This window comes from Radiomyces spectabilis, assembly GCF_025331425.1.
Source record: "Radiomyces spectabilis strain NRRL 2753 chromosome Unknown BYT42scaffold_6, whole genome shotgun sequence".
NCBI lineage: Eukaryota > Fungi > Mucoromycota > Mucoromycetes > Mucorales > Radiomycetaceae > Radiomyces > Radiomyces spectabilis.
In genome coordinates, this window is record NW_026251931.1 from 156,293 (window position 1) to 183,519 (window position 27,227).

A 27,227-nucleotide genomic window follows, 5' to 3' on the forward strand; every position below is an offset into this window, starting at 1 on the left:
AATACCTTGTATATCTTTCAGTATGTTTGGTGGACGTCCAGCCGGTTTCGAGGTTTTACATTGCTTTCATTGCTCGCGCCACGTAAAAACCTGGTAGATTTCCGCCTCATTCGCTTCAAGAACCTACCCACACAAAGCTTTTCTTCTACTGCGTTAATGGTATTAACCAGTCGTTTACATCAACAAATAAACGACTATAATGTTGAAATTGGTGCGTGTAGCATTGTTTTGTCAAAGAAAAAGCATCAAAAGGTTGTAGAAGAAGCAAAGACGAAGTGAGGGAAAATGACGGAAATTGAGACTGCCAACTTTTTTTTTTTATTAAAATGATTGTGCCACATCCTGTACGCATTCGAGGAATATAGGGATTTTTCTTTCTATTCACGATAAGTGAAGCTTGTCATATTGTCAAGGCCAATGAAAATGAACGCAGAAACCAAAAATAATAGAAAATGTACAATTGGGGTTTTTTATTATGATTGCTTGATTTGTCCATCAAATTTTTGAGGACTGTGCATTGGATTTGCAAGTAATCAGTGACTTTTTTACACAACTGAAAAAAAAGGGTTGCCTGTTAAAAGTGCCTGATAATCCAAATGATGGTTCTTATGAAATGCGATAGCGGAGATCATTAAAACTTTTCAAATTTGTCCTGTTCGTCCACATATCGCCATTTGATCAGTTCGGTACCATACGGTTTCGGTCGAAGCTCATATACACTATATCAGTACAAAACACAACATGTCAGCAGGGTAAGAAAAACAAAAAAACAAAATGGATGGAGGTGGGGAGGAAAACAATGCAGTTCCATAGTTTTCAAAACGTACGTGTGAATAGGGACCATCATATGTGGCATTTCCGTTTGTGACCAATCCAAAAGGTATCCCAGTATAATGCGCATAACGACGCGATGGGTGACAATAAGGCAAGATTGCGTCATACGTTCCAATTCAATAATCATCGGTTGAAGTCGATGAATGACATCTGTCAATGTTTTTTTTTTAATACCCACCCCAAAGACCCCTTTCAACTATATGATATCAACTTACCGACGTAGGACTCTCCTCCCATACCAGGGTATCGGTAATGCAATTTGTTCTGTTCCCTTGCTTCAAATTCTTGAGGATAATAATGCTTGATTTCGTCATATGTCATGCCTTCTCGACTCTAATACATATCAACATGTAAATAGGCATGGTACTATATCCTATGAGGAGGATTAACTTACTCCAGAATTGATCTCATTCAGGAAACGAATATGCTGAAATGAGGAATTGACAGGAGGATCGTGATTGATTGTCAGTATCAGTATGGATTCCACGCATCCGATTTTGATATGGGGGCTTACCTTGATATCATATTCATCCGGGTCAAAGTTCTCAACGGTCTCCTTGGTGCGTCTTAGCATACTGGTCCAAATAGTGAATTGGGAATTGGAAATCGCCGCGACTTTGGCTTTCACAGCGGCTTCCGTGCTGATGGAGCCCGAAAACAATTCGTCTTCCGTGTCCAAGGGTTCCAATCCATACGTCTTCCAATCATCTTGTTCTTTCATCTTGCGACGTGCAAGATCCAATGCAAACGATACGCGCTGTTCCTTGACAAACTTGGTCAATGCCTTTGAAAACTTTTGTCCTTTCTCCGATAACTAACATGATATAATCAATTAACCAGAATTTTGCTTGCATCAAGAAGAGCGGCCCTTACCGAGGCATCACCGCCGATGCGTCCAGTTATATTATCTGTGCTCTCACCATGTCGTGTGACGAAAATTTGTCTTTCTAATACCCGGTAACACAAAAATAGTTTCAACCGTCAGTAAGGGTAGCCTGTTTTATTTTGCATGCTTATTCTTACCTGCTAAATTAAAATTCATCAAATAAAAGATGCATTGACCTGACAGATAGCCAGAAATGCTGTGTGCAATCATTTTCTTGCCCACGTTGATCAATTTACAATATTGGATATCGCGCTCCTCTTCCCAGTCTCCCACAGGCTCGTATGCTCGCTCGTAATTTGCCACACGCGATCGAAAATCCGAAAGCGCTTCTGCAGGATTCTTGTTCTTGTAATCAGGGCCTAGAAGTTTCAATCGGAAATTACGCTCCAGAACCTAACATAGGATAAGGGACGTCAGTCTTCCATTTTCCTTGACCCTTGCATTTCAACAATGCCGTTTAACAGGACTTACATTTTTATCTGTACACACGGATTCCAGTAACAGAACTTTGATTTCGGGTTCTTTTTCCAATCGATCGATTAGCAATTTCCTAAAAGACGCCTTGATCAATCTCTGTTTTTTTTTCACATGATCCCATGGTTCAAAACCAAAAAAAAAAGCGAACCTACCTTCGCTGAATGGTCGAATTGGTGGCATCGTGAATCGCCACACGTCCATCTTTTTTCAGCCAATCAATCATTTGTTCCAGCACCTCCAAAGCCAGGTCATCACGAATCTTTTTCATATCCTTATTGTCCGGGTCAAAAAATTTCGCAGACTGATCATGACCGCCCTCGTGGACACGACGTAAGTTTCCGACATTGAACACCTTTGGGAAAAAAAAAGAAGAACATTACAAAGTTAACCCCCACGTTAACAGCAAGGTATCGTATGCTTTCACCCCATTAAATGGTATTGTATTTCACCTTGGTTTCGTATTGCAACCAATTGAGATAACGTCTTAGCTTCTTGACAATGTAACTTTTACCACGTGCAGGAAGACCGACTACCGGGGAATTTCTGATTAATGCAAATGCACGTCGATAGGCTAGCACCGGGAAGAACCAATAATATACCCATAATTACGGCGAGTTTGCTGTCCAACTGTCGTTCCATTTTCAGTTCTACGAAGATAAATAGAAAAGTTCCAAAATTAACACGAATGTCCGAGAAGATAGCGAAGGGTCAAAATGCCTTACTGCTTGGAGTCATGATGGTGTCGACGGCACCGGGAACATCAAAGCCAATACTATGACGGCTTTGAAATTGGCCGCCGTCACTATCGTTGGGGGCTAATTGTAGCCACTGTTGGGTCTTTTTGCTTAATTGGTCAATGATGGAATGGCGTGTCTCGGGAGACTTCTCGGGCGCGCCGTCATGATGATCCCGTTTTTCGGCTTGTTCGGCCGAAGGACAAAGTCCAGCTTGTTGCTGTTCTTCTTCCACTCGGGTGTGTTCTCCATCTTCAATTTCTTGATCAGTTCTCGCGACAGGAAGCGTTCGGCGTCGTGCGTCCATAAGCAGGGATAAGAAAAAAAGGGCAACTTTGTTCCTCCGACACAAAAAAACGAGACACAAAACGCATAACGTCGAAAATTATGAAAATCATGACATCAGATATAACCTAAAATGGAAATCCTGAATGTCGGACTTCAGACCTCTTCTTTATCGTATTTTCTGTCTTTTTCCATCGCTGGAAAATGATCAAACCACCTTCAATGTCCCTGGAATGACCGGGCGCACTGTCCTTGGGAATTCCCGATTTGAAATCCGTGGGTAGAGCCAGCATTGAAAGAGGAGAGAATGGAGACCCGCCGCATCATTGGTCAAGCGGGATTTTGCTGCAGCATTTGGTATAGCCACTGCTCTTTTTTTGAAGCTCCTTTTTCGTTGGATCGGTTTCTCACATGTATAAACGATATTGTACTGAGATCTTTTTTTTTTTTTTCTAAAGTCCCTTTTTTATTATTTGTCCATAACAGTCCATTGAAAAAATAAGATGGGAAGCTCGACTCAGAAGGTACCGGCAACAGAGAATTTTTTAGCGTTGGTCCCCATCCCCAGAATCCCGTGGTTTTTGTTTCTCCTCCCGCCTTGGATTTTTAGTGGCTCTTTTATTTTATTATTCACTAGAAATCGCTTGGTTACGGATAGACGTCTCTTCTTTTTTTTTTTTTTTTTTTTTTTCAGTGTAGATCAAAAACCGAAAAAAAAATGACATGGTCAGGTACTGATGCGAAACTTATTCCAGGGCTGAGATGCACGACAAATCATAAACGATATAAGGCGAAACAGTGAATGGGTATGACGTTGAATCCAGCCAATGGGTTTGAATATTAAATGTTTCTTTGGATGAAAATCCCGCTGGTTTTTTTTTAATGATCGGACTGACATCACCTAGCGACGTTTGGACACGATGTTTGGTCTATAAGCCATTTTAAATGGTTATTGTGAGTTTCAAATTGTCATAAGATAAGACTTGCAAAAAATTACATATATAAAGGCACAGATCTTCCGACCTTCTTGCTCTTGTTTATCTTTTTTGTTTTTCTTTCTTTATTATTTATTCAAAATGATGAAACTTAAGGGTAATGCCTTGTTCGCGGCATCCACATTACTGGCCGCTTTTGGTTTCCTGTTGTTCGGTTATGACCAGGTAACGTATATAATAAAAGAAAAAAACTTCAAATATTTGTTTCGTTGCAAAAGATATTCATTGTTATGGTGCTAGGGTGTCATGTCTGGTGTTGTTGCCAATCAACTGTTCATCGATCAGATGAGTAACCCCAGTTCCGCCTTGATGGGTGCAATTGTCGCCTTGTATGAAATCGGTTGTATGGTGGGTGCTCTTTCTACTGGCAAAATCGGTGATTTGATCGGTCGTCGTAAAACCATTCGTCTTGGCTGTCTTATTCTCTGCATTGGCGCCATCCTTCAAACCGCAGCCATCAATGTCCCTATGATGATTATTGCTCGTATCGTTACTGGTCTTGGAAACGGCATGAATACTGCCACCATTCCAGTATACCAAGCCGAATTGTCGCCTCCCAAGTCCCGTGGTACTCACGTCGCCTTTGAAGCTTCCTTGCTCGCTGTCGGTGTTGCCATCGCCTACTGGCTCGAATACGGTCTCTACTTTGTCCAGGGTGACTTTGCCTGGCGTTTCCCTTTGGCTTTCCAAATGATTTTCGCCATCATTCTCGGTGTGGCTTCCTTTGTTTTGCCCGAATCGCCTCGTTGGTTGCAAGCTCACGGAAAGGAAGAAGACTGTAAAATCGTGCTTGCTCGTCTCTGGTCCGATGAAGATGTTAACCATCCCCGTTGTATCGCTGAATGGGAAGAAATCCGTGATGGTATCGAACTTGAACGACGTGAAGGTGTCTCTTCTTACATTGAACTGTTCAAGAAGGGCAAGATGAACAACCGTTACCGTGTGCTTTTGGGCATGGGTGGTCAGCTTATTCAGCAATTCGGTGGTATCAACGTTATCTCTTACTATTTGACGGATGTGTTCAAGCAAGCCGGTATGAGCACGGAAAAGGCCATGCTGTTCACTGGCATCGACGGTATCGTCTACTTTTTGGGCGCCTTCACTCCTATCTATACCATTGATCGATTGGGTCGTCGTAAACTCATGTATGGTGGTCTGATTGGTCAAGCTGTGACCTTGCTCATTGTCGGTGGATGTCAGTATGCCGTTGAATCCGGAAGAAGCGAATACTCGCCTGCTGTTATTGCATTTGTCATGATTTACAACTTTATCTTTGGTGCTGCTTGGCTTGGTTTAGCTTGGTTGTATCCTTCCGAGATTTTCTCCACAGGACTTCGTGCCAAGGGTAACTCCATGTCGACAGCAGCCAACTGGATTGGTAACTTTGTCGTCGCCGAAATTGCCCCCGTTCTCTTTGAATACGCAAAGTACTGGACTTTCTTAATGTTTGGTATTCTCAACGTGCTTTTCTTGATCCCCATCTTTTTGTGGTATCCCGAAACCAACGGCAAGTCTTTGGAAGAAATCGAAGTGTTGTTCGCTACCAAGGACGTGCAAGAAGATGCCAAGTCCGTCGCTTCTCACATTGGTTCCACTTCGCTCTATGACTCCAAGCACGATGCTGAATCCATGGCTCAGCGACCCCGCTCGTCAATGTTCTTCAGCAGCAGCCGTCCCGGTTCCCGTCGCATGCCAAGCAACTTCTCCGCTTCCCAGCAATATGGAGTTGACACTACTGGTTCCTCCGGTTATGAAAAACCCAATCCCAATACTGCTGCGGGTCAGGTTGCTCAGTCTTACGACGAAAAGACCGAGAACCATCGCGCGCAGGATGAGCAAGACGGCAAGGGTCCCAACTACAAGTAATCTACTCCTTTACAAAATTCCTTTTAATTACTTATTTTTGGGCTGAGCCCTATTTATCTAATAGCTCTTAGAATGCAATGCTCTTGTACATAATTCCCTTTTTCCATTTCTCTCTTTTACTTCTTTCAACTCTTTCATTTTATTTTCTCCCATGTACAAGCAAGTCTTTGGTTCAATAAATCCAAATTGGAACATCTTAATCATCCTTTGTCGCGTGGTACCTGGATGGCTTCTATTTTTTTTTTTTTTTTTACAGACTTTCTCTTTAGTGTCATGCTAAAATGAAAATATGACACTAATGCATTTTTTTCCCTCCGCTCAAATACAATAACCGCTGGGTTGAAGCGCAAACAACCACATTGCGAAAGCGCGCCTTCCAATCACGAGAACAATACTCGTGAACGAGTCTTGTAATGAAGTTATGTGTTTAATATCGTCTACATTATTGGTCTCTGTTTGGCAAATTTAAATTCCCAATTTTGTTTATGGCAGGAACCATCGAGAAAATCCTCTACTGTAGTCTTTCCCGCAGGGTCGTGCAAATGCCGATCATCGCGCTAGCCAGGGTTCCACAAACATTGGGCATGCTGATGATAGCATTCATTAGTGCTTTAAGGTTTAGCGCTGAACTTTATATATATATATATTTTTTTTCATCGGAATGCGGTGAATTTATTCAATGACAATGGAGCATCTCCACCTCCTGTTTCCCTTTTTCGGCCCATTTTTGAACTTTATCTCGGTATACTGTGAGAAATCATGTGAGTAATCGGCAATGATCGAAACTTGTCATCATCTCGACATATTTGAGCTTTTCCCCTGTTTCTAAAGCTAGAAGCACGCCCACAGTTTGTTAACACAGATGCCTTTGTAACGCTACATCTGAAGTTGGCCGCCGTCACCATGGACATTCGCCGGCAAAACCTGCGGCGAGGATTTAGTTTGTTTCAGAAATACAGCAGAAAAGCCGCTCATATTCCGCGGTTTTTAGCTTCCTCCCCCCGTCCCACTCTTCTCGCCTTGTTGCATAGCAAGCTGTCTCAAAACGATGTCTGTCTTTTTCTATAAATAAAGCTATTTGACGCGTTTCATTTATAAGACGTGGTCATGTGTTGTTGCTTCTGTTTGCTGTAAGCCATGATACGGCGACGACAGGATGTCATTCAAAGACGATAGAATAGGAATCGCGGTAAAAGTGGGCCCGAAACTAAAGGTGTTTTGGTTAGGTTGTCAAATGAAGGGTCAAAAAGCATCCGCAAGGTTCAGACGACTGGATAATGAAGACGCTTCAAACTCCATTTGCCAAGCCAGGAAACAAATTTTCCCGATTGAATCCCGCATGATTTCTGGCTTTTTTTTTTTTTTTTTTTTTGGCCTTGAACTGTAAAAAAGACCAGGAAAAGTCAGCTCGTGTAACTTACAACGCACAGGTGCTGTGACGTGAAGCAGAACACGATGGAAGAAAAAGGGAATTGCATCAACAAAGGATGTTCGTCGTTCCTTACTAATTGACATTGCAAGCGACTTATGGATTGCCATACATGGATATATTGTCCACGTTACTGGCAATTCCTGGAGGATCGATTGAAGTGAAAAAGTCCTCCATTCTCTGCTTTTTGACCATTAATCACATCGATTAATATGACCACCACAGAAACCTCCGACATCCTTCTTCCTGGCCAATCGACCGTGTCATCCATTCACATCCCCTCTGAGCATACATCCTGGTTAAAGAGATTAAAAAATGAGCATTTTGCCAACTTGCGGCCGTTGAAGGACTTTGTGGATAAAAACCGAATTCAACCGACGTTGACCTTTTCCATCATCCGTCAACGCTGGAAGTAGGTTGGATTGAAACATAGCAATGGGTTATTATACGCGTTCTAAAACTTGGGCATGTCCAGTTATAATCTTCATTACTTTTCCGTCAACTATCTCATCATCCTTTGTTGCCTGGCGGCTTATGCTGTGTAAATAAGTGATACTCTGCGTCATTAGGTGGTGACACGCTGTCTGACCTTTTTTTTTTTTTTTTTTCCAATACCGTCCAGCATGACCAATGCGTGGCTGCTTTTTACCATGACTTTCATTGTGGGAGGTTACTATGGCATCAGTCGAATCAATGGCCCCTTTTCCATTGGCAGCACTACCATAACACCATCCACACTCTACACCAGTTACATAGGTATCACTCTGACTTTACTGTTATTTTCAGGTGCTACAAATACTTTATTCTGGATTCTTGGTAAGCTACGTTGCAATTAAATTCTATGTTTGGAGACATGGGTATGTCATATTGACGGTTTGCAAAAAAAAGGTGCTTCGGCAGTGACCATTCTTGGGCATGCCGCATTGCTGGAACCCGGAATTGAAGGCGATTTTGGTGATGTTCAAGTGTGATGCTGGGCTTGAAAATTTCCATAGAATAAAGGATTCATCTGTCGTTTCCTCATTTTCGTTTCTACTTTATATATTCCTTTTCTTTTTCTTTCTACAGTTTGGTGGTGATAAACCGTCATTGCGCGGTGAACTTGGGGATTTCTGATAAAAAATCCGGTGTTTCTATATTCCAATGAGCCACGATGAAGTAAAGGACATGCATTCGGGAGAAGCTCGCTCGGGTCGTCGCTTACGCTTGTTTCACCGATCGGACGGTCGACGATGGACGTTTGTACCCAAAAATCGGGCTCGACGCCAAGATCAGGCACCAACATCTGACCCGGTGGGCTCTCAACCCATGAATGGTTCTCAATCCACGCTTGGCGATATACCCAAACCTTCTCAATCTCAAGTCGATTGTAACGATGAATCGTTGACAGTAGAATTCCCCCCACTGATCGATCCCAGCCAGTTAATGTTGCGAGTCACCATTTTGAGTGGCCAATGTCTCGCCCCCAAGGAACAAGTAAGTTTTCATACGGGAAATGGTTGTCTATCCTTTTTTTTTCCTTCTCACATTCGTTGTAGGAAACCAACTGTAATCCTTACACTGTAGTGATGTGTGGAGGCAATCGGGAAAGAACACATGCTGTAAAGAAATCGGTGGGCCCTGAGTGGGTCACCAGCTTTGATCTGAGCTTACTGGATGAACGTCGACAACGACCCGAAATACTGTGGACCGAAGGGCTCAAAATGATGGTGTGCAGCAAGGGACGATTAAGATCTCATTTCATCGGACAAATTCATTTGGCGCTGCAAGATCTATTTTGTCATAATGATACCATTGCCTATGATGACCCACGCAACCAAGTAATTAATAACATAGATCCATATCCTGGCTACTCTCGTCGACAGACTAATGAAATTCTACTCTTATTTTATCATCCATAGCCCACATGGTACGCGCTTGAAACGACCACCCATCGCCGTCGATTCCGGCTACGACGTCCACGACGACGACCGCAATGGCAACCGTCTCATCAAAGTCAGCTGAGTGTCACAAACGATACGGACGATGCCGTTTCGGATACGGAATCCGATTATCCCAAGATCCAAATCAAAATGGGACTTGTGCTACCGGGCCAAGAAATGAGTGAAGAACTATTCACTGAAATACGACAAGCATGGGATATGCTTGTGTCGATTCGCCCCCCGTCGCCGGGTATCGACGAGAGCGATGCTGTGCTCTCGGGAGGTTCCGATTCCGAAGCAGTTCAATCGACGCCTCAATCGACACCTCAGTTGACCCCCTCAGAAGAAGTGTCATTGCAAGACTTGTCACTGGAAAATCGGAAAGCCCGAGGAGGCCGTTTTAGACGTCGAAAAATGGGTCGACAGCCGCTGCAATCGCAAGAGTCCATGTCTTCGATCCTTTCCTCGTCCTCTGTTGGTGAAACGTCGGCCTCTGATCATCCGAAAAAGAGTCGTGTCAAAAGACTTCGTCGCCGTGGTTTCAGAGGACGAAAAAGGGAGCATATTGCCGAATTTCGATCAGATGTGGTTGGCATCACTTTTCTCGAAATCGTTCATGCCGAAGATTTGCCACCGGAACGCAATGGTAACCCATCCGACTCCCCCCCCCTTTTTTTTTTTTGCTCAAAAAAAAAATACTGATTTATTTGCGTCCACTTAGTGACACGGACGGGGTTCGATATGGATCCGTTTGTGATTGTCACTTACGGCACATCGACGTTCCGTACGCGGGCTATTCGTCACAATCTTAATCCCGTTTGGAATGAGAAGCTCTTTTTCCACGTGCGACAGAACGAGGCCAATTATAAGCTCAAGTTTGCCGTGTACGATAAGGATAAATTCTCCGGCAACGATTTTGTGGCGTGGCAAGAACTGCCGATCATGAGCATTATACGTGAATCAAAGACCAAACGGGATAGTATTAGTGAAAATGCTATCCCGGCCGATGCCATTGAAGCCGATATGGGGCTGCACACGATTCCACTGCAGATGGTGAAGCAAGAGAAATGGCAAGATCGCCATCCTACCCTCACCATCCGTGCGAAATTTGTACCTTATGCAGAAATCCGCCGACTCTTTTGGCTGGCCCTGGCTCGAACGTATGACGTGGACGAGAGTGGCACGATGAATCGATTGGAAGTACAAAGCATGCTGGAAAGTCTGGGGTCGACGATTTCCGAAGCGACCCTCGACAGTTTCTGGACCCAGCACGGAAAAGATCCCAATGATGAAGCCGATGCTCTTTCAATGGACGAGCTTGTTCAGAGTCTGGAGAATTTCATGTTGTCGGTGGACGAAAAACCATCCACGGCTACTTCCGAGTCGAGTATGACCACCGATAGTGGAATTCCTGTGGCAGTGGTGGATGAACATGCGTCCGAGTATCCTCCTCAACCAGATCGAAGCGAAATGTCCGAACAAGAAGATGGAGGCGAATTTTCCACGTTTGACGATGATTTTGGTCCATTTTTTGAAGAGACATATTCGTCGACGGTGTTTACGGAAGAAGAAGATGAGGACGACGATGACGATTCAGTGGAACCTTTAAGAGATGCACAGGGTGTGCAGTACATGGATGATCCTGTTTTACCATTTCAACCTACCCTGTCCTCAGGCTCTTCCGACGCGATCAAGGATGAAGACAGAGAGAACGAAGAGGGTGAAGAGGACGAGGAAGAAGAAGGAGACGAAGATGATGACGACGATGACGAAGATGATACCACGGGCGATGCAGCAATGCATGGAAAACGGGCTAATGAAAAGATTATTCGATTAAAAGAATGTCCGATTTGCCATCGACCGAATCTGGCAAAACGAGCTCAAATGGATATCGTCACCCACGTGGCGACCTGTGCAGCGGACGATTGGACGACGGTTGATCGCTTCTTGATGGGGAATTTTGTCACCGAGGCGTATGCTCAACGTCGCTGGTTTGTCAAGCTCGTAAGCAGTGTAGGCTACGGCCGATATGCTCTTGGACGTGTAAGTGAAATCACCCATAAAAGCCATACTGACGTCCTCACTCTGTTAACCAATTTTGTATAGAATAATGCCAACATCATCATCCAAGATCGTCTTTCTGGTCAATTGATCGAAGAACGCATGAGTGTCTATGTTCGCTTAGGCATGCGATTGTTGTATAAAGGCATGAAAACTGGCATTCAATCCAAAACAGGTAAGATGGGCTGGCCGATTGATTTTGCGCCAAAGCAAGGTGGTAGACGCTTATTTCCACCTTTTTTTTATTGGCAGCTCAACGTGTCTTGACGAATATGACAGTGCGTCAAGGTCGACGGTTCGATTCGCCGCAATCCGCACGCGAAATTCTGCCATTTATTAAGTTCCATAAATTGGATATGCGTGAAGTGCGTGACCCTATCTCGAGTTTCAAGACATTCAACGAATTCTTTTACCGAAAATTGAAACCGGATGCGCGTCCATGCGAATGTCCCGATGATCCTCGCGTCATTGTGAGTCCCGCCGATTGTCGTATGTTGGCTTTTCAAACCGTCGACGATGCGACGCGGATCTGGATCAAAGGCACCGACTTTACCTTGAAAAAGCTACTGGGTTCGGACAAGGGCGATCACTTTGGAGGAGGCTCGTTGGCCGTCTTCCGATTAGCGCCCCAAGATTATCACAGGCAAGTCAAGCCCGGAAAAAAGTGGCATGCATAAACTCTTGGCGACGACGGCTAAAGTAGGTATGTCCATTTTTAGATTTCATTGTCCTGTGGACGGTGTCATTACAGAAACCACCATCATCGAAGGGCAATACTACACGGTGAATCCTATGGCCATTCGAACGACGTAAGCATTAAAAATCAAAACAAGGTTGATGGCAAGCAGAAACTCTAACGGGCGCATGAACAACGAATTGGTTAGATTGGATGTGTATGGCGATAATGCGCGTGCTATTGTACAGATGGATACCGATGAATTTGGCAAAGTGGCCATTGTTTGTATAGGAGCCATGATGGTGGGATCGATTATCCTAACGGCCAAATCGGGACAGCATTTGGCGAGAACGGATGAACTGGGTTATTTTGCGTTTGGTGGTAGCACACTGGTCGTTTTATGGGAAAAGGGCGCCATTCAATTCGACAATGATTTGCTGCAAAACTCCGAAAAACCATTGGAATCTTTGGTAACGGATATGAATACCATGGAAACGCGGAAAAGAAAAGAAAGCCAACTAACTTTTTTTTTTTCTTTGTGCATTCAGGTACGCGTTGGAAACCGAATTGGGTGTCGTGCGTGAGCTTTCTTGTATATGTAATTTATATTTTGATACGTTTTATGTATTGTTCATTGTACTTTATTGTATTTCTACCATTCCATCCACAACAAAAAGAGAAACTTTTTGCGGCGTTGCCATAACTTTGAGTTTCTCCGACCCAAATACAATGCCTCAAAAAATAAAAACGGACGATTGAGCGGAGCGGGTTTTTCCTTGTCTATTTTTCACATCATCTCCAACGGACGATGGACTTTCTGGATGGTCAGGTTACCGTCTCCCATTGGCTCACTTTGGGTTTCGGCGCTTTCCTCGGCTGGGTGCTTTTGACAGTATTCAACAAGCCTTCAGTCAAGAGATTCCACGTCAGACCGCCCGCTGGTAAGACAGACCACCACTGAAAAGAAAAGGAAACATACCAAGCTCTTTTCACAGCGTATCTGACCATCTTTGCATAGCCGCGGATCCGAAATGGACGGGTCCTGTACTCGAAAAACCTAGTCTTCAGGTATTGTTTTTTGCTCAAGATGCTTTGAGATGGAATTTCGCGAGCTTACCCCTGTATCTAGGATCCCAGTGATCCTTCCAACATTATTTGCTACGACCCTGCTACGGGTTATCATCTCGGTAATATTCGCGCTCCTACCCCTGCTCAAGTTCAGTTAGCCTATGAACGAACCAAGGAAGCTCAGGTGCAATGGGCCAAAACCTCTTTTGAACAACGTCGCGCTGTGTTGCGTAGCCTGCTTGCATTCGTCTTGGAAAACCAAGAAACTATTTGTCGGGTCGGTTGCAGAGATACCGGAAAAACGAGTAAAGTATACATGTTCGTTACGTCGTTGGCCAAGTATCTACTCTAAACCGTTGACTGTGGTTATCTAGTGATTGATGCTTCCCTCGGTGAAGTCATTACCACGTGTGCCAAGTTGCGATGGACCATTGACCATGGCGAAAATGTACTTGCGGATGATTACCGTGATCCCGGTTTAATGATGATGTACAAGCACGCCAAAATCGTGTATCAACCCATGGGCGTGGTGGCCGCCTTGGTCAGCTGGAACTATCCGTAAGTAAAATCGTTTGATGGTGTGATGGTTTTCTCTGCCTAGTTGGTTGGTTGGCCACAGTTATTCACAGTGGAAGATTCCTTTAGATTCCACAACGCTCTTGGACCTGTGATTTCGGCGTTGATGTCTGGTAATGGTATTATTGTGAAGTGTTCCGAATACGTGGCGTGGTCTTCTCAGTATTATCTGGAGATTGTGCGCGCTTGTTTGGCGGCGCATGGTCATGATCCCGAATTGGTTCAATTTATCAGTGGATTTGCCGATGTTGGTGAAGCCATTGTTCGTTCTGGAGTGAATCACATCACATTCATCGGATCGCCCGGTGTAGGCAAACTGGTTCAACGCAACGCGGCGGAATATCTTGTTCCTTGCTTATTGGAATTGGGTGGAAAGGATTGTGCAGTGTTGTTGAAGGATGCCGATCTCAAGCAAGCCATTCCTGTCTTGATGCGTGGCGTATTCCAGAACTGTGGACAAAACTGTATTGGTATCGAACGTATCGTTGTCGCGGCCGAAATTTACGATCAAGTCGTGGCGGAAATGCAGAAACGCATCGGCACTCTCCGCCAAGGCTCCATTCTTGCCGACGGCGAAGGCGTCGACTGTGGTGCCATGACCATGGGTAATCAGGTAATGTATTCATCCGGGGCGGTCTTGCCGACAATTTTTTTTTCTTACGAGGTTCCCAATGCTTGGATCTAGTTTGAAAAATTGGAAGGATTGGTTCAGGAAGCCGTGTCGCGTGGGGCTCGTTTGCTTCACGGTGGTAAACGTTATCATCATCCAAAGTATCCTACTGGGCAGTATTTTGAACCTACTTTGCTTGTGGATGTGACTCCGGATATGGCGATTGCGAATAACGAAACGTTTGCTCCCATCATGGTAATTATGAAGCATACCGGTCCTGAAGACGCCGTGCGCGTGGTCAATGCATGCCCTTACGGTCTTGGATCGTCGGTTTTCTCGGCGGATAAAGCGTTGGCTGAAAAGATTTGCTTGCAACTCAAGGCGGGTATGGCCAACGTGAATGATTTTGCCGTCAACTATTTGTGCCAGAGCCTTCCGTTTGGTGGCGTCGGTATTTCAGGTTATGGCCGATTTGCGGGTCCCGAAGGCTTGCGTGGTCTCTGTGTCCCCAAGGCGTTGACGACGGATCGTATTCCCGGTGTCAAGACCCCCATCCCTCCCATTCTCGACTACCCTATCAAGAGCGGAGGCAAAGGTTACGGTTTTGTTCAGGATCTCGTCACTTTGATTTACAACCCGGAGATGGTGGCCAAGGTCAAGGCAGGCCTAGGTCTCGCTAAAGCTTCCATGTAAAATTGATACGCACCAACCGCACGCATGCGCACGCGTATGTACGTGATAAAAAAACATAATTCAAATCTAACAACAATAACCATCATTTACGAACGAAATAACAAAGCAGTAGTACGATGACATGGATTGAAAATTTTTTCTTTGGGTTCTTTTGGATGCATAAGAATTGTTTATCGTGAGGTTTATCTCTTTTCCATGTTTTATTATCGGTTTTTGGGATTTTTTTTTTTTTGATCTTGTTGGTTGTCTTGGATTATTCCGGTCTCAGATCTTGGATCTGTTTTATTAAGAAGGCTTTCTCATCGTTGAATTGCTCGTCATCTGGTCGAGAAGAAAATGGAGAATGAATTTCCGTGACATGATCATAAATAGGGTCGGTGCGACGTTACCTTGCCTATCATTATGGAAATTATTCAGGAACGTGATCAATTTCTCTTGATTCTTGATGAGAATATCCAGAATGGGCTTGTTCTTATTTGGATTGGCAACAAACACCTGAATGCAACAACATGGTGAGCTGATAGTTGTTTAGTGTTGGGGACTATGACGGTGAATGGTTTACCTTGAAAACGTGGAAAGCTTCAAATTGAATATTTCGGCTACGATCACGTAACAAGTTCATCATGAGTTTGAGATTGTCAGCACTGCTGATGTATCGGGTCATCACTGTGAAATTGGATCGGTCTAATAAAATTTCGCCTAATAACTGTTCACAGCGAAAAGATAGATTAATCGTTCGGCTCCGCTTTCCGCGCGGCCATCTGGGTGGCCGTGTACTTTGCAAGACGTTTCAAGCGTGATCCCGTGCACACTGGCTTTCCTTACCTTTAATGATTGACGTCTTGTAACATAATTCTGTGAAGTAAGCAATCGTTTGTAATGCTCAAAGAACTAAAAAAAAAAAGTCCCGGTAACATGAGCTATTGACACTCTTCTTTTTCTGAAAATTAAAAAAAAAAAAAAAAAAAAAAAAAAAAAAAAAAAAAAAAAAAAAAAAAAAAAAAAAACTTACTTCATCGTAGTTGGTATCAAGAAATTCAGAGACCAGTTGTTTGTTCTTTGTCAGGATCTCTTTGAAGGATGCGAATGCATCGGATGCGATATCGAAAGTACTGGTTTCCACGTATTCGAAAAACAGGTAGAACCGAGGGGAATATAAGATGATTTTGGCCAAAGCTTCGTGACGAAGACATTCACGAAGAATCAAACCGCAGTTTAACGCAACTTCAGGTTGTTCATAACTAAAAAGTTGACAAAGAACCCACATCAGTCAATCCTACTTTTTTTTTCCTCCTCGTCTTCTCCTATCTTTTTGGATGTTCCTGGACCCGACGCTCCTGCGTAAATGGTTTGTTTACACTTACCCTTTCAACAGGATAAACAAGGTCTCTTCGCGAGTGCACAGATATTCAACGGTGGGCCATCGCGAACCGATTTGTCGTCTTAACAAGTTATTAAATATTTGTGCCACATCTTTTTTCGCCTAGATTGGAGCGGGTTGCTCAGTTATACCAAACATACAACCTCCGAGTTTTGACCTTTCTCTCTTTTTCTTTCATCCGCATGCCATCACACCAAAATCACGAAAAAAAAAGAGAGAGCAGCCAACATTTGCCAAGTCCCACTCACTTCAAATTCGAGTTTCTGAATATTGAGAACGAGTAGTTGGAGTAAATCGTTGCTGTAGACTTCTTGGGCCAACTGGGCCACGAGATCGGGACTGGGTTCATGGTCTACCGAATAAAAAAAAAAAAAAAAAAGATGGCTCAGCCGGTTTGCACAGACACGCACACACACACACATCCTATATTTTAGCCCGGTTCATGGTCCTAATTTCCAAACCAGAGTGATCAACTTACCATCTTCACCGTAAAGCATATTCTTCATTGCGACAAGGTACTTTGAAATCTCTTCTGTAGCCTAAACCGGGTGATACAAAGCAAATGTAAGATTTCAGGGACCGAATCCATCACTTGCAAACGACATCCCACTCCTTTCCCAGTGCAATAGGTCCACAGTACACGCACACGCACGGAAAGGAAACTGTAAAAAAAAGACAAAATGAAGACAGCCCGTAACTGCATAATACAACGACTGTTGCATAGCGTAACGAATTCAACTTTTTTTTTTCGGGGCTGGACAGTCGAACGAGGGTGCGGTTCACGTCATGGCGCTACAGTGCATTGCTTTTCATGAAAGGGAGGTAAAAAAGAAAACCAAAACAAAAGAGACCAAGTGTGCGGTTTTTTGTGTGTGTGTGTGTGTGTTTTTACGTGTGCGCGTACGTGTTCCTGATGGAGGAATAAAGTACCTTGCGTCGGTCGGATCCGTCTAGTCGGTGGATGGCGTCTTTGACGAGCTTGACGAGATCATGAGGGGTTTTCTGCTTTGGTTTAAAGATGTTGAAATTCATGGAGAAGACGAGTGGGTGGGATGAGAGAAGGAAAAAAAGAAATTCATCGATGGATTTACAGGTTGGGTCCCCCAAGGGAAAATTTTGGGAATAAAAAAACGTCACCCAGCTTGGAAATTTTGTATATTACTTTTTTGTTATCATCATCCGGTTTATTTTTCTCTTTTTTCCTTTCTTTCTCCTTTTTTCTCATCCTTGTTCTTCTTAGCGTTGTGTCTCCCATCCATTGACTGTATTGTATATTTTGCTCCTTCTCATGGCGTTTTATTTTTTTTTCCCTTGTAAAATCCATCTAACCCCGAAAAAACACCAATCTCGCTTGGATCTTGCACTCAAACATGCATTCAGCTCCGAACCCTTTCTTGCCGCTTTTTTTTTCTTTCAAAAAAGAACCCTGTCGGTCTCACACAACCTTTTTTTTTTTTTTTTTTTTGGTCTTTCTTTCCAACACCCGATCTTGAGAGCAGGGTCCTGAAACCAAGTTTTTTCTTACTCTATTTTACTTCCATTCCACGATACTCAAAACGACGTAAAACATTCGTATTCCTGCGTTCCGTTGTCAGAAAATCGCAATGGACTATTTTTTTTTTTTTTTTTTTTTTTTTGTAGTTGTAATGGTTTGTCATTTTACTACCACTGAGTTAGTGGTCAGCCCTGAGTTGAAGGTTTGTACGTTTGTTTCACTGTTATTATATGTCGCATGATGTGATTAGGATGCTGTATAGGTGATTTTTTTGCAGGCCATTATTACGACTGCCTTTTTATTTTTGCGAAACAGAACCTAATGGAAAGAAGCTTCGAAAATGCCACGTGGGTTTTGAATTTTCTTTTTCTGGAACAAAACACTGTAAATTCTTCATTACAGGTGTTGGTTTACCGCGACATCGCGTACCTCCATGTCTTCCAAAGAAGGGTTTTTATATGAAGTCCCGTGCTGTAATTAAATCGAAGCGCAAACGACGCTGATGATACTATTGGCCTTCATTTGCCGGCAACCTCACATGAACACACCGTTTTTCCCATCAACAGTAAGTGGAGGAGCCGAAGCAAACAGTCCCTTATTGAAGAGAGCACAGTTTAGAAATCAAATGCCAGTCTATTTTGAGGATTTGATTCAAAAAAAGACTTTGGTTGGCACACTGATAAAAAGCCTCATAACAACTGACATTTTTCTTGGTAAGAAACCAATTGTTATGGCGATGTTTAGGAGAACATTTATGGTCGTCAAGTTATGATGGGCTGTTATGGCATTGGAATGTGTACTTTATCACAGAATTGTTAGACTTCCATCACATGGTTCATTTTCCAATTTTTTTTCTTCATCTTCTTTAGTATTTTAGTAAGAGCCGCTACGCACGATCAGCATAGAACATTATCGAAGTTCATGATCAATAAGAAAGCCCTTGGATACAATGCACATAATCTGCTTGACGGCCTTGAGTCGTCTCCATCGGCATAAAAGGTCCGTTGCTCCGGAAGAAAGCCAGCGACACCTAAACAAGATATGTCCAAGACCACAAGATAACAATTTTGTTAGCTCGCCGCCAATCGGCAGACGGAACGACTCGTTCCTTGGTTTTTTTATTAGATACTATGAAATGGATCCACCATACACAGCAAAAGACGATGGATACTTTTTTTTTCTTTGTAATTAGTCATGGCATGATTTTTTTTTAGACAACGGGTTGCTTCTTTTTTCCTTTCTTTGTGACGACCTGGAAAGACGAATCATCGCCATCCACACCACCCATGGGCACGGTGACATGCAGTTTACCGGCCATATCCGCCCGGCGACGTTTCATGAACTCTTCAGTAAAGCGACGACCATCCATTGAAGTCGAATTGGCATAAATGATGTCTTGAATGATTTCGGCTGAACTGTTATCCAAGGGGAACGAAAGCAGCATGTTCATAATCTCCTCGGCTACACATGTTCGAAAATCAATATCACGGTTGGGGGTCCATCAATTTTTATATCATTTGTCAACTTACCATTGACACCCGAGTTTAATCCACGCAACGATTGTTTGCACCAACGGCAAAAGTCATCACTTGGGGACTTTTGACCATTTGTTTCAGGCTTACGTGGGGTCACGGAACGAACCATTGAAGGAGCAGGCGCCGAAGCGGTAACGGGAGCAGCTTTAGGAGTACCCACTGTTTCCCATCCACTGTGCTGCGACGGAGATCGCGTAGCAGTCGTAGCCGCCATGGAAACGGAGGGTTTGGGAGTCGTACGAACATTGGACACGGTCATCCATGCACCGCCATTGGGGCTAGCATTCTATTAATTGATGATAACGAAAATCCATCAGTTTTCTAGCGTTTCCATAAAATGAAACAAGTACCACTACTTACTGGAGCATTTGTGCTGGCTGCGGCAGCGTAAGCTTTGCCAGTCGCACCGGTTGGGATATTCATGGCGGCGGATGCTTGCTTGGCTTTGGCCTTTTTCATCGCTTCTTCTTCTTCTTGTTGGATTTCACGCAATGTCTTTTTGGGAGCCGTCGTCGATCCCCAAGCAGGGGTGGTAGACGCCGATGACGAAGAGGCCGCACCGCCGCTGCTCTTGTTGGGAACCACCACGCCCCATGACATGGTACCTGCAGTCGTTTCTTCCTTGGATGACGGGTAATGCAAAGCTTCCGTCGCTCGCCTTTCGGCTTCCTTCTTCATCTCAGCTTCTTTGGCTTCTAATTCCTGGATTTCTCGAAGTGAAGGACCCTTGGTAGTGGCTCCACCCCAAGGAGCTCCCGTCGTGGTGGCCCATCCGGCTGTTTTGGTCGGTTTCGCCAAATTACCATTGGGTTTGGCTTGCTGTTTCGCCTCTTCCTGTTTACGAAGTTCTTCGGCTTGAATTTCCTTCAGTGACACCACAGGTTTCGTCACCGGGACCGCAGTCACCGTAGCGTGGGCCTTCTTTGGCGAAGCAGCACTGGTGGTGGTGCTGGTCTTGGCTGGCAACGACGCTTGGCTGGCGACTTGGTGGTCTGACGGTTCTTCCAACTGCAGTCCAGACATTGCTTTTGTGACCTTTTCGGCCACCACGGAAGGTTCGTCTTCTACACGTCGTTGGGTCTTGACTTGCTCCACGGCGGGTTTGGGCGACAAAGGCACGCGAGGAGACTGACTACCGGGAGCTTTGGCTTGTAGTTCTTCCGACACCTTGGAGGGAACGGCTGTACCGACGATTGAACCCCAAGGACTCGAAGGCGCTTCGTTGATCGGTGTACCGGGGGCAGAACCCCATCCACCCAAGGATCCCACAGCTGCCGAGCGAATGACAGGAGACATACGACTGATAGGTTGCTCCAACACTTGAGAAGACGCACTCTTCAAAAATGAGGGTGGCTCCTGCGGCTGTTGTGGTTGCTGCAATGAAAATCCCCCCTCCATCGGTGACGGCGACGGTTGTTGTTGTTGTTGTTGTGGTTGTTGCTGCTGCTGCTGTTGTTGTTGTTGCTGTTGCTGTTGCTGATGTTGTTGTTGCATCTGTTGCTGCAATTGCTGCTGGTATTGAATGTGTTGTTGCTGTTTGGCTTGCAGCATTTGGATGTACTGCTGATGCTGCTCGAGTTGTTCGTTCATCGCACGTTGATAATCGAACAAACCGGGCGAGCCCATACTGGGAGCGAACAACGGGTTCATGCTAGATGGTTGCGACGGACGTTGCAATGAAGGAGGCACGCCAAGAGGACTGGCCGCACCAAATAGATCAGTGGGGTTATTGTTCAACCAGGATGGGGTACGAGCCGTTTCAAGCCAAGGCGATGTGCCTTCCCGTGGACCGCCCAATAAAGATGAACCAAACGCATTGAAATGGTTGCCGCCTCCTTGCAAGATGGAAGGCGATTGAGGCGAACCGGGATTGGAACCAAGCTGCTGATTCATGAAATTCGACGCCACGCCGCCAAATGGATGGTACTTGCTGCTGTTGAGGCCTCCGGCCGAAGGTGGCCCATTGCCGAAAAGATGACCTCCAGGTGAAGCGACATCACCCACGGATCCTCCCACCAACAACCCGCTGGAAGCTGATCCATTGAGTCCGAAATGATCCATCATCCCGCGTGATTGCTGCGGCAACGTGATGTTGAGTGGCATGTGAGCTGGATCCGACGAGATCGAGGCCGAAGCCGGAGCCGAGGTGGCTGGCCCCGAAAAGTCCGTGAGGAAAGGCGTTTCTTCCGTGCCGACCTTGCGAACCAAGGCGATCAATGGTTCGAAATTGGTTTCGTCTTCACGTCGGACCATCAAGTTAGGTGAAAAGAAACGACGCTTATACCATTCCTGCATTTCTTGCGCTTCAAAAGGTCCCTGAACATTACCGGAAGTGTCACGATAGAACCAGCGATACTGATCGGCCGGTTTTCGCGAAGCACTGGGACTTGCCGACGCCGACAAGCCACCACCGAAAATAGAGGTCGGGGTATCGACCCCACCACCAAAACGAGGGTTTTTTCCAAACACACCCGAGCCCACGGATCCATCAAACATGCCATTGATGGCGGGCGAACCGGGCAATGGTCCACTGAGACTGCCGAGATTTCCGGAAGACAAATCAAAACCGTTACTGAACGGTTTGCCGTCGGACTGATGATAGTTTCTCCCGGTGAGACCTTCATCGAGACCGGTCAGACTGGATCCTTGCCAGGATGTGGCGGCCTCCTCCACGGACCCGGAGCCAGCCGCGTCAGCGAGGCGGAATACACCATTGACATCAAATGAACCAAAAGAATCCCGCTCTACACTCGTCCACGCCGCCCCTTCCTGCTCATTGTCACTCGGTTTCAGCAAGCCTTCAATAGCAGGATCCGTCGACGATCTAGTCAATTCACGACGCTTAAGGGTATCTGCAAGCCACATCCCTTTAGTTCTCAACCTATCGCCCCATTTTGCAATTCCAAGCTTACCTTCATTGTAAACCCTTTGCAGATCTCGATCTCTAGAAAAGTAATCGCCTGTACGTCCTACAAAAAAAAGATACCAACATGCCATTAATCTCTCTGTGCATCTGGCCGAGCCAGTTGACTCGAGAAAACAAGTAGAGGGTGGGAAAAAAAGACGTAGAAATATAGAGAGGGTGAGGGAGAGGAATTTGTACCTTTTGTACGTGACATGTTTGGCCGTCCCGGTGTGGTAGTAGCACTGTCGGGAGCGGGACTTTGCATGGGGCTAGCGTAGTTTTCCCGATTGCGTTGACCGTTGGTGGATTTGTCGTTGGTGCTGGTGATGATACGACGGGAGACTTCAGAATGAACAGGTCCGGACAATAGCTACGATGGAAAAAAAAGGTCAATAAGCAGAAATAGGGTTTCCATTATTTCGATTGAAAAGAGTATTTACTTTTTTCTCGGCGTCTGTCAAGTCGATGAAAGCCAATGGACCCAAGCTGTCTTCTACAACGACATATTCATGACGTTCAAAGTCCATGGGAGGTTCGACGGGCTTGTATAAGCTAAGCATGAACTCCTTGGAATACTTGTAAGGGTTTATCGACTCGCTGTGAGACGGTTCATCGTTCAATGGAGCGAAAGCAGTGGATGATGGCCATTGGGAATGCTGATTCAATCCGTTGTGACCCTCGGAATGGGTCAATGGGGAATGACCGGGGGTTCCCGTTGGTTGGGAATACGAAGACAAACGAGACGAGGAGGTCGAGCCAAGCGACGACAAAGGTTGAGAGTCCAAACCCGTAGGTTTTTTCGATGCACTGCCGCGCATCCTATGAATTGGGTGAGTAAGGGAGAGAGAATGGCATTAATCTAAGCAAGCGTACCAATCAGGACCAAAGTTCATATTCGTGGTCATAGCTTAATTCGAAAAGAGTGAGGAAGTTTAAGAAAGAAAAGGGTAAATTGAGTTGAGAAATACAGGCGGAAATCCACAAAACAAAAAGACAAAAGAAAAGTGGTGCTGCGACTACGTATCACTATCGAAAGAAGAGCAACGTCTCCTGGCCTCCACTCCATTCGTCCATAATATTTTTTTTTTTTTTTTTTTTCGTTCACCCACAATTTTTTTTTCGTATCTTTAATTTTGTGACGTAGAATTCTCTTGCTCTCTGTGTCGCGTTCATTTGATTAGCTTTGAGAACTACTCACTTGTAGACCCTTGACAGACATAAACACGTTATATATCCATTCACTGATCGTCTCTTCTATCCCATGGCTTTTATGGTAATCGTCCTAGAAGATATACTGCTGTGGCATGATCGCCGTATAAGTAATGATGAGCATGCTGAAAATGTGACAAAGCATCCCGCTTTGCGTCAAGGTCGAGTTGACCGTATAATATCGATCAATTAAAAGATGCTCTTTGATAATATGAAGTGATATCCTTAACTCTGCATTTTTGTGTTTAACATGCGATAATCATGCGATGTGTCAACGAACAAAAGGCTAAAAACCCTTGTAAAATGGATCATAGATAGAGACAAGACATTGGTTGGCAATAAAAAGTGATCGATTGAGCTGAGGGAAAATGATGGGTTCAACAGTCATAAATAAAATCACGTATTGCATTTTTTAAATGAAAGAGGAATTCTGTCATGCACATTGGAGCTTTATTAACAAGCCACTCGCGCTTCTTTGGGACGGGGTCCACTGAGTTGACACACATACTCCGAACCGAGTTCCCCCCCCCCCACTTGTTCCTTGATCTATTCCCTCATGACCTCTGCTGAAAGTTCTACCGCCGCTGCGAAACGTGCGCAAGAAACCGTACACCATAATTCTGCTGACGATTCGGATGAGGAAGACGAATATATGGAAGAAGAAGAAGAAGAGGAGGAGGAGGAGGAAGTCGACGACAGCGACTACCACATGCTGACTCAAACCCTCGAAAGGGAACGTGATGCGAATAAATATAATCCGCGCCAGAATAAAGACGAACGACGCGAGATTCGTCAGCTTTATCGTGAATTGATTACAAAAACTGAAGGTAGACTTTCCTACTTTGACCCTATCAGTTTGAGTGCTTACGCGAGTTAAATCTCTTCCTTCCCTAGAAAGCAAGCGCGATTTAACCGATGCCGCCAATAATGGCTTGATTCGTACATTGGAAAAAGCCAATGCTTTGTATTCCAAAGGTACTGAACAAACCTGACAGTGGGCTATTTCAAGATAACTGACGACGCTTTTTGGTTGAACAGTGAGAAATACCCAAGAGGCCACGCTGGATTCCAAGTTGCTCGTACTGTCAGCTGGATTAGGTGCCCAAAAGGCGCGTAATCTAAGGCTGGATCACCAACTCTTCAATATTGATGAGTTTGTATCCAAGATCAAAACCTTGGGACGAACTGCTGAAGCAGATCTGGATGACGATAATGAATCCCACTTGGATTGGAAATGTATTGGTATACGTGCGATCCAATACGGAAAGAGAGCGCGTACCATCGATTTCATGTAACGTATTTTCTATCTCCTTAACTTTACTAAGTTGTGCTTTGAGTATCTGATCTGTATCAATGTTGTTCTTGTTTTGATTTAGGCTCGGTCCGTTATCTGTCGAACGAAAGCAACGCAGAGTAACAAGACAAGTACGGCTTGTCAAGAACAAGGAGGATCTTGTACAGCCCACAATGGTAAATAAGCGCCAGTCAGTCTCTACCTTTTTGCTCACACTCAATTTTTCACCACGTTGCTCAACAGCTTCGAGAAGAGGACATTCAACAGCAAGAGAATGAAACTTCCAACAACGTCAATCAAATTTATAAAATACTCGATGAGCAAGGCCCCATGAACTACTTTGAATTCATCACCAATCCCGAAGCCTTTTCGCAATCCGTAGAAAACATGTTTTATGTCTCCTTTTTAATACGAAATGGTGTGGCCGAAATAGATGATTCCAGTGGCCAACCCATGCTAGGTGAGTACAATCTGCATTTTTCACAGCGAGATGGATGGGACCCCTAACTTGGCAATCCTAGGAACCCGCGCGCCGCCAACCACCGATGAACTCGCCAATAATCTGTTGAAAAAGCAAATTATCATGAGTCTGGATATTCCATTGTGGAAGGTGAGATTTCGTTTGTGGTTACATTGTCGATCAACTGGTATCTCGAAAGTTGACATTTTCGTTTGTTTAGGAAATCATTGACACGTATGGTATTCAAACCTCCGTTATCCCTACCCGCGCTAGCCGACAAGAGATGGCTCCCGGTAAATGGTACTAAATGGAGTCTCTATTCCATCGCTTCCCCCCTCTGTACAGTTGATAATAAGTTCAAAAAACTCATTCCATGTTGTTATATGTCTTCGCATTTTGTTTATTTGCAAATATACATTGTTATGATTTTTTTCTTTATTGTACTTCGATTTCTATGATTGGTAAGGGTCTTCGATGCGTCGGTAGCATGCCAAGAATTTGTCGCCTTGGTTGCGCTCCACCTTCTTGCCTTCTTCGGTAGCCGTTCGAACGTGAGGTACCACGGGATCCTGAGCCTATCAACCCAAAATGGTTAAAGCTGTCATGCCAAAAAAGAAAAAAAATCAATGGACTTTGGCTTTGCAACATACACATTCTTCGTCTGAGATTCGTTCGAAAAGAGGATGTTCGTCCAAGTGCTTGACCATCCATTCGTGCAAATCTTTTACATCTGTAATCGTGTACAAGATACCACCAACACGAAGAACATAAGCATACTCAGCGAGCAATGTTTGACTACGCAAGAAAGACGCATGGGTCAGCATCCGTTCTCTGCTATCCATTTCTGATTTCTCCCGCATTACCTAATGATTCTCGCCTTGTGTTTTCGTTGCTTAAAGTGAGGATCGGGAAACAAAAAGAAGATTTTTGACAGCTGCATCAAGAGAAATCATTTCAACATCATCAGCATTTGTGTAAAACAGGATGCGTCGTATGCATAACACACCTGTGCTTTTTCGAAAAAGTTGGGCAAAAACTTCATGGCGTTCATACGCATGATGGAAACGTTTTGATACGAGCCCGGTTGCTGCACGCGCAAGGCTTTGATTCTTTCGTAGACGTATTCTTGCACCTTGGTTCGAATTTCCATACCTAGACATAAGCAAAGTAAGCTCATGTTCACACTATAGAACTGTCGCAAAAAAAAAGAAAGCTTACCCAACATGAGCTTGTCGGGGAACAGAGGTGCCAGAGCGATCAAGAGACCACCATAGCCACAACCAATATCGGCAAACTCGACCTTTTTCTGAACCGTGCCCTCCTTTGCAGGGTAAAATTCAGGGTAATGAGGAGACCAGTCCATAAGTGCTGGTCTTGCCGGGCTAAAATGAAGAGAAAGCAAAAGCGTAAGCGAGTGAGGAATGAGGGATGCAGCCATCCACGGAAATCAAGTGCTTACTATTCCAGTTGATGATCGGAAAACGGATTGGCGTGAGCGCGCTGCCGATAGTATCGTTTCTATCCAGGTGTCAGTAATGACCGCCCTTCGTAAATTCACGATTGTTAATACTATACTTGAGGAAGTTTCGCTTCAGTATCAGTCATGGCAAATTAAAAAAAAAAAAGCTTGAAGCGATCGCCCCGCCTTGCCCATTCTTCTCTTTTTCATTTTGGCAGAGATGGATCCGCGAGCGAACCCTAAGCCACGCGTTCCCAGTTAAAACTCCGATGCTATTGGGCAGGAATGATAGTCCGGCAACAACTGCTCATACTGTATGTCTCTATTTCTTCACAGTTGGTACATAACTGAACACGGATAAACAGTTACTGCTATTG

At 44.6% G+C, this 27,227-nt stretch overlaps 9 protein-coding genes across 9 annotated transcripts; 5 read left to right on the plus strand and 4 right to left on the minus strand.

The window, feature by feature from the left end:
• Positions 1–305: 305 nt before the first annotated feature.
• On the minus strand, positions 306–3,288 carry BYT42DRAFT_567503 (6-phosphofructo-2-kinase-domain-containing protein). The gene is made up of 12 exons (XM_051568098.1): positions 2,920–3,288; positions 2,797–2,844; positions 2,647–2,726; positions 2,350–2,549; positions 2,192–2,270; positions 1,858–2,113; positions 1,708–1,781; positions 1,349–1,648; positions 1,229–1,261; positions 1,050–1,167; positions 828–984; positions 306–719 (listed from the first exon to the last, which is right to left on the minus strand). The coding sequence occupies exons 1-12, from the start codon at positions 3,236–3,238 to the stop codon at positions 632–634; spliced, it is 1,752 nt and encodes a 583-aa protein (XP_051423458.1). The 5' UTR covers positions 3,239–3,288; the 3' UTR covers positions 306–631.
• A 993-nt stretch (positions 3,289–4,281) lies between these two features.
• Positions 4,282–6,266, plus strand: BYT42DRAFT_604568 (uncharacterized protein). The gene is made up of 2 exons (XM_051571103.1): positions 4,282–4,376; positions 4,452–6,266. Exons 1-2 carry the CDS (start codon positions 4,293–4,295, stop codon positions 6,075–6,077), a joined length of 1,710 nt encoding a protein of 569 aa, XP_051423459.1. The 5' UTR covers positions 4,282–4,292; the 3' UTR covers positions 6,078–6,266.
• Positions 6,267–7,718: 1,452 nt separating this feature from the next.
• Positions 7,719–8,477, plus strand: BYT42DRAFT_496530 (PRA1 family protein-domain-containing protein; the record flags this gene model as incomplete). Its single annotated transcript, XM_051564429.1, has 4 exons — positions 7,719–7,918; positions 7,982–8,047; positions 8,129–8,322; positions 8,395–8,477. 4 exons carry the CDS (start codon positions 7,719–7,721, stop codon positions 8,475–8,477), a joined length of 543 nt encoding a protein of 180 aa, XP_051423460.1.
• Positions 8,445–12,933, plus strand: BYT42DRAFT_567507 (phosphatidylserine decarboxylase-domain-containing protein). The gene is made up of 9 exons (XM_051568099.1): positions 8,445–8,982; positions 9,045–9,326; positions 9,408–10,074; positions 10,150–11,471; positions 11,535–11,664; positions 11,742–12,132; positions 12,209–12,298; positions 12,374–12,635; positions 12,714–12,933. Exons 1-9 carry the CDS (start codon positions 8,650–8,652, stop codon positions 12,747–12,749), a joined length of 3,513 nt encoding a protein of 1,170 aa, XP_051423461.1. The 5' UTR covers positions 8,445–8,649; the 3' UTR covers positions 12,750–12,933.
• On the plus strand, positions 12,934–15,337 carry BYT42DRAFT_531669 (Aldehyde/histidinol dehydrogenase). The gene is made up of 6 exons (XM_051565420.1): positions 12,934–13,106; positions 13,184–13,233; positions 13,295–13,538; positions 13,608–13,791; positions 13,879–14,422; positions 14,495–15,337. The coding sequence occupies exons 1-6, from the start codon at positions 12,974–12,976 to the stop codon at positions 15,110–15,112; spliced, it is 1,773 nt and encodes a 590-aa protein (XP_051423462.1). The 5' UTR covers positions 12,934–12,973; the 3' UTR covers positions 15,113–15,337.
• BYT42DRAFT_313533 (Mo25-like protein) lies at positions 14,930–17,190 on the minus strand. Its single transcript, XM_051562979.1, has 8 exons — positions 16,972–17,190; positions 16,742–16,845; positions 16,477–16,595; positions 16,125–16,353; positions 15,938–16,003; positions 15,675–15,818; positions 15,502–15,607; positions 14,930–15,433 (listed from the first exon to the last, which is right to left on the minus strand). The coding sequence occupies exons 1-8, from the start codon at positions 16,997–16,999 to the stop codon at positions 15,366–15,368; spliced, it is 864 nt and encodes a 287-aa protein (XP_051423463.1). The 5' UTR covers positions 17,000–17,190; the 3' UTR covers positions 14,930–15,365.
• A 2,008-nt stretch (positions 17,191–19,198) lies between these two features.
• Positions 19,199–23,333, minus strand: BYT42DRAFT_613447 (uncharacterized protein; the record flags this gene model as incomplete). Its single annotated transcript, XM_051571734.1, has 7 exons — positions 19,199–19,449; positions 19,518–19,809; positions 19,884–22,375; positions 22,436–22,492; positions 22,627–22,798; positions 22,869–23,247; positions 23,302–23,333. 7 exons carry the CDS (start codon positions 23,331–23,333, stop codon positions 19,199–19,201), a joined length of 3,675 nt encoding a protein of 1,224 aa, XP_051423464.1.
• A 724-nt stretch (positions 23,334–24,057) lies between these two features.
• BYT42DRAFT_567551 (Nse4 C-terminal-domain-containing protein) lies at positions 24,058–25,809 on the plus strand. Its single transcript, XM_051568100.1, has 7 exons — positions 24,058–24,464; positions 24,532–24,612; positions 24,676–24,928; positions 25,014–25,107; positions 25,175–25,391; positions 25,453–25,541; positions 25,612–25,809. The coding sequence occupies exons 1-7, from the start codon at positions 24,194–24,196 to the stop codon at positions 25,696–25,698; spliced, it is 1,092 nt and encodes a 363-aa protein (XP_051423465.1). The 5' UTR covers positions 24,058–24,193; the 3' UTR covers positions 25,699–25,809.
• On the minus strand, positions 25,810–27,016 carry BYT42DRAFT_567553 (putative methyltransferase-domain-containing protein). Its single transcript, XM_051568101.1, has 7 exons — positions 26,967–27,016; positions 26,851–26,909; positions 26,610–26,773; positions 26,398–26,543; positions 26,255–26,325; positions 26,042–26,186; positions 25,810–25,966 (listed from the first exon to the last, which is right to left on the minus strand). Exons 1-7 carry the CDS (start codon positions 26,994–26,996, stop codon positions 25,844–25,846), a joined length of 738 nt encoding a protein of 245 aa, XP_051423466.1. The 5' UTR covers positions 26,997–27,016; the 3' UTR covers positions 25,810–25,843.
• Positions 27,017–27,227: the final 211 nt, after the last annotated feature.

Excerpts from the sequence above, each read along its gene's own strand:
- BYT42DRAFT_567503 (XM_051568098.1), bottom strand. The coding sequence starts at position 3,238 with ATGGACGCACGACGCCGAACGCTTCCTGTCGCGAGAACTGATCAAGAA. Across the intron at positions 1,262-1,348 it reads CGGATGAATATGATATCAAG|CATATTCGTTTCCTGAATGA; the intron begins GTAAGCCCCCAT and ends TCCTCATTTCAG. Across the intron at positions 1,168-1,228 it reads TGAATGAGATCAATTCTGGA|AGTCGAGAAGGCATGACATA; the intron begins GTAAGTTAATCC and ends GATATGTATTAG.
- BYT42DRAFT_604568 (XM_051571103.1), top strand. The coding sequence starts at position 4,293 with ATGATGAAACTTAAGGGTAATGCCTTGTTCGCGGCATCCACATTACTG. Across the intron at positions 4,377-4,451 it reads TGTTGTTCGGTTATGACCAG|GGTGTCATGTCTGGTGTTGT; the intron begins GTAACGTATATA and ends TTATGGTGCTAG.
- BYT42DRAFT_567507 (XM_051568099.1), top strand. The coding sequence starts at position 8,650 with ATGAGCCACGATGAAGTAAAGGACATGCATTCGGGAGAAGCTCGCTCG. Across the intron at positions 8,983-9,044 it reads GTCTCGCCCCCAAGGAACAA|GAAACCAACTGTAATCCTTA; the intron begins GTAAGTTTTCAT and ends CATTCGTTGTAG. Across the intron at positions 10,075-10,149 it reads TTTGCCACCGGAACGCAATG|TGACACGGACGGGGTTCGAT; the intron begins GTAACCCATCCG and ends GCGTCCACTTAG.
- BYT42DRAFT_531669 (XM_051565420.1), top strand. The coding sequence starts at position 12,974 with ATGGACTTTCTGGATGGTCAGGTTACCGTCTCCCATTGGCTCACTTTG. Across the intron at positions 13,792-13,878 it reads TTGGTCAGCTGGAACTATCC|ATTCCACAACGCTCTTGGAC; the intron begins GTAAGTAAAATC and ends AGATTCCTTTAG. Across the intron at positions 14,423-14,494 it reads CCATGACCATGGGTAATCAG|TTTGAAAAATTGGAAGGATT; the intron begins GTAATGTATTCA and ends GCTTGGATCTAG.
- BYT42DRAFT_313533 (XM_051562979.1), bottom strand. The coding sequence starts at position 16,999 with ATGAAGAATATGCTTTACGGTGAAGATG. Across the intron at positions 15,608-15,674 it reads AAGCTTTCCACGTTTTCAAG|GTGTTTGTTGCCAATCCAAA; the intron begins GTAAACCATTCA and ends TGTTGCATTCAG. Across the intron at positions 15,434-15,501 it reads TTTCCATAATGATAGGCAAG|ATGACGAGCAATTCAACGAT; the intron begins GTAACGTCGCAC and ends CTTCTCGACCAG.
- BYT42DRAFT_567551 (XM_051568100.1), top strand. The coding sequence starts at position 24,194 with ATGACCTCTGCTGAAAGTTCTACCGCCGCTGCGAAACGTGCGCAAGAA. Across the intron at positions 24,613-24,675 it reads CAATGCTTTGTATTCCAAAG|TGAGAAATACCCAAGAGGCC; the intron begins GTACTGAACAAA and ends TTGGTTGAACAG. Across the intron at positions 24,929-25,013 it reads GCGCGTACCATCGATTTCAT|GCTCGGTCCGTTATCTGTCG; the intron begins GTAACGTATTTT and ends GTTTTGATTTAG.
- BYT42DRAFT_567553 (XM_051568101.1), bottom strand. The coding sequence starts at position 26,996 with ATGACTGATACTGAAGCGAAACTTCCTCAA. Across the intron at positions 26,187-26,254 it reads CACAAGGCGAGAATCATTAG|TCAAACATTGCTCGCTGAGT; the intron begins GTAATGCGGGAG and ends TTTCTTGCGTAG. Across the intron at positions 25,967-26,041 it reads GAATCTCAGACGAAGAATGT|GCTCAGGATCCCGTGGTACC; the intron begins GTATGTTGCAAA and ends TTGGGTTGATAG.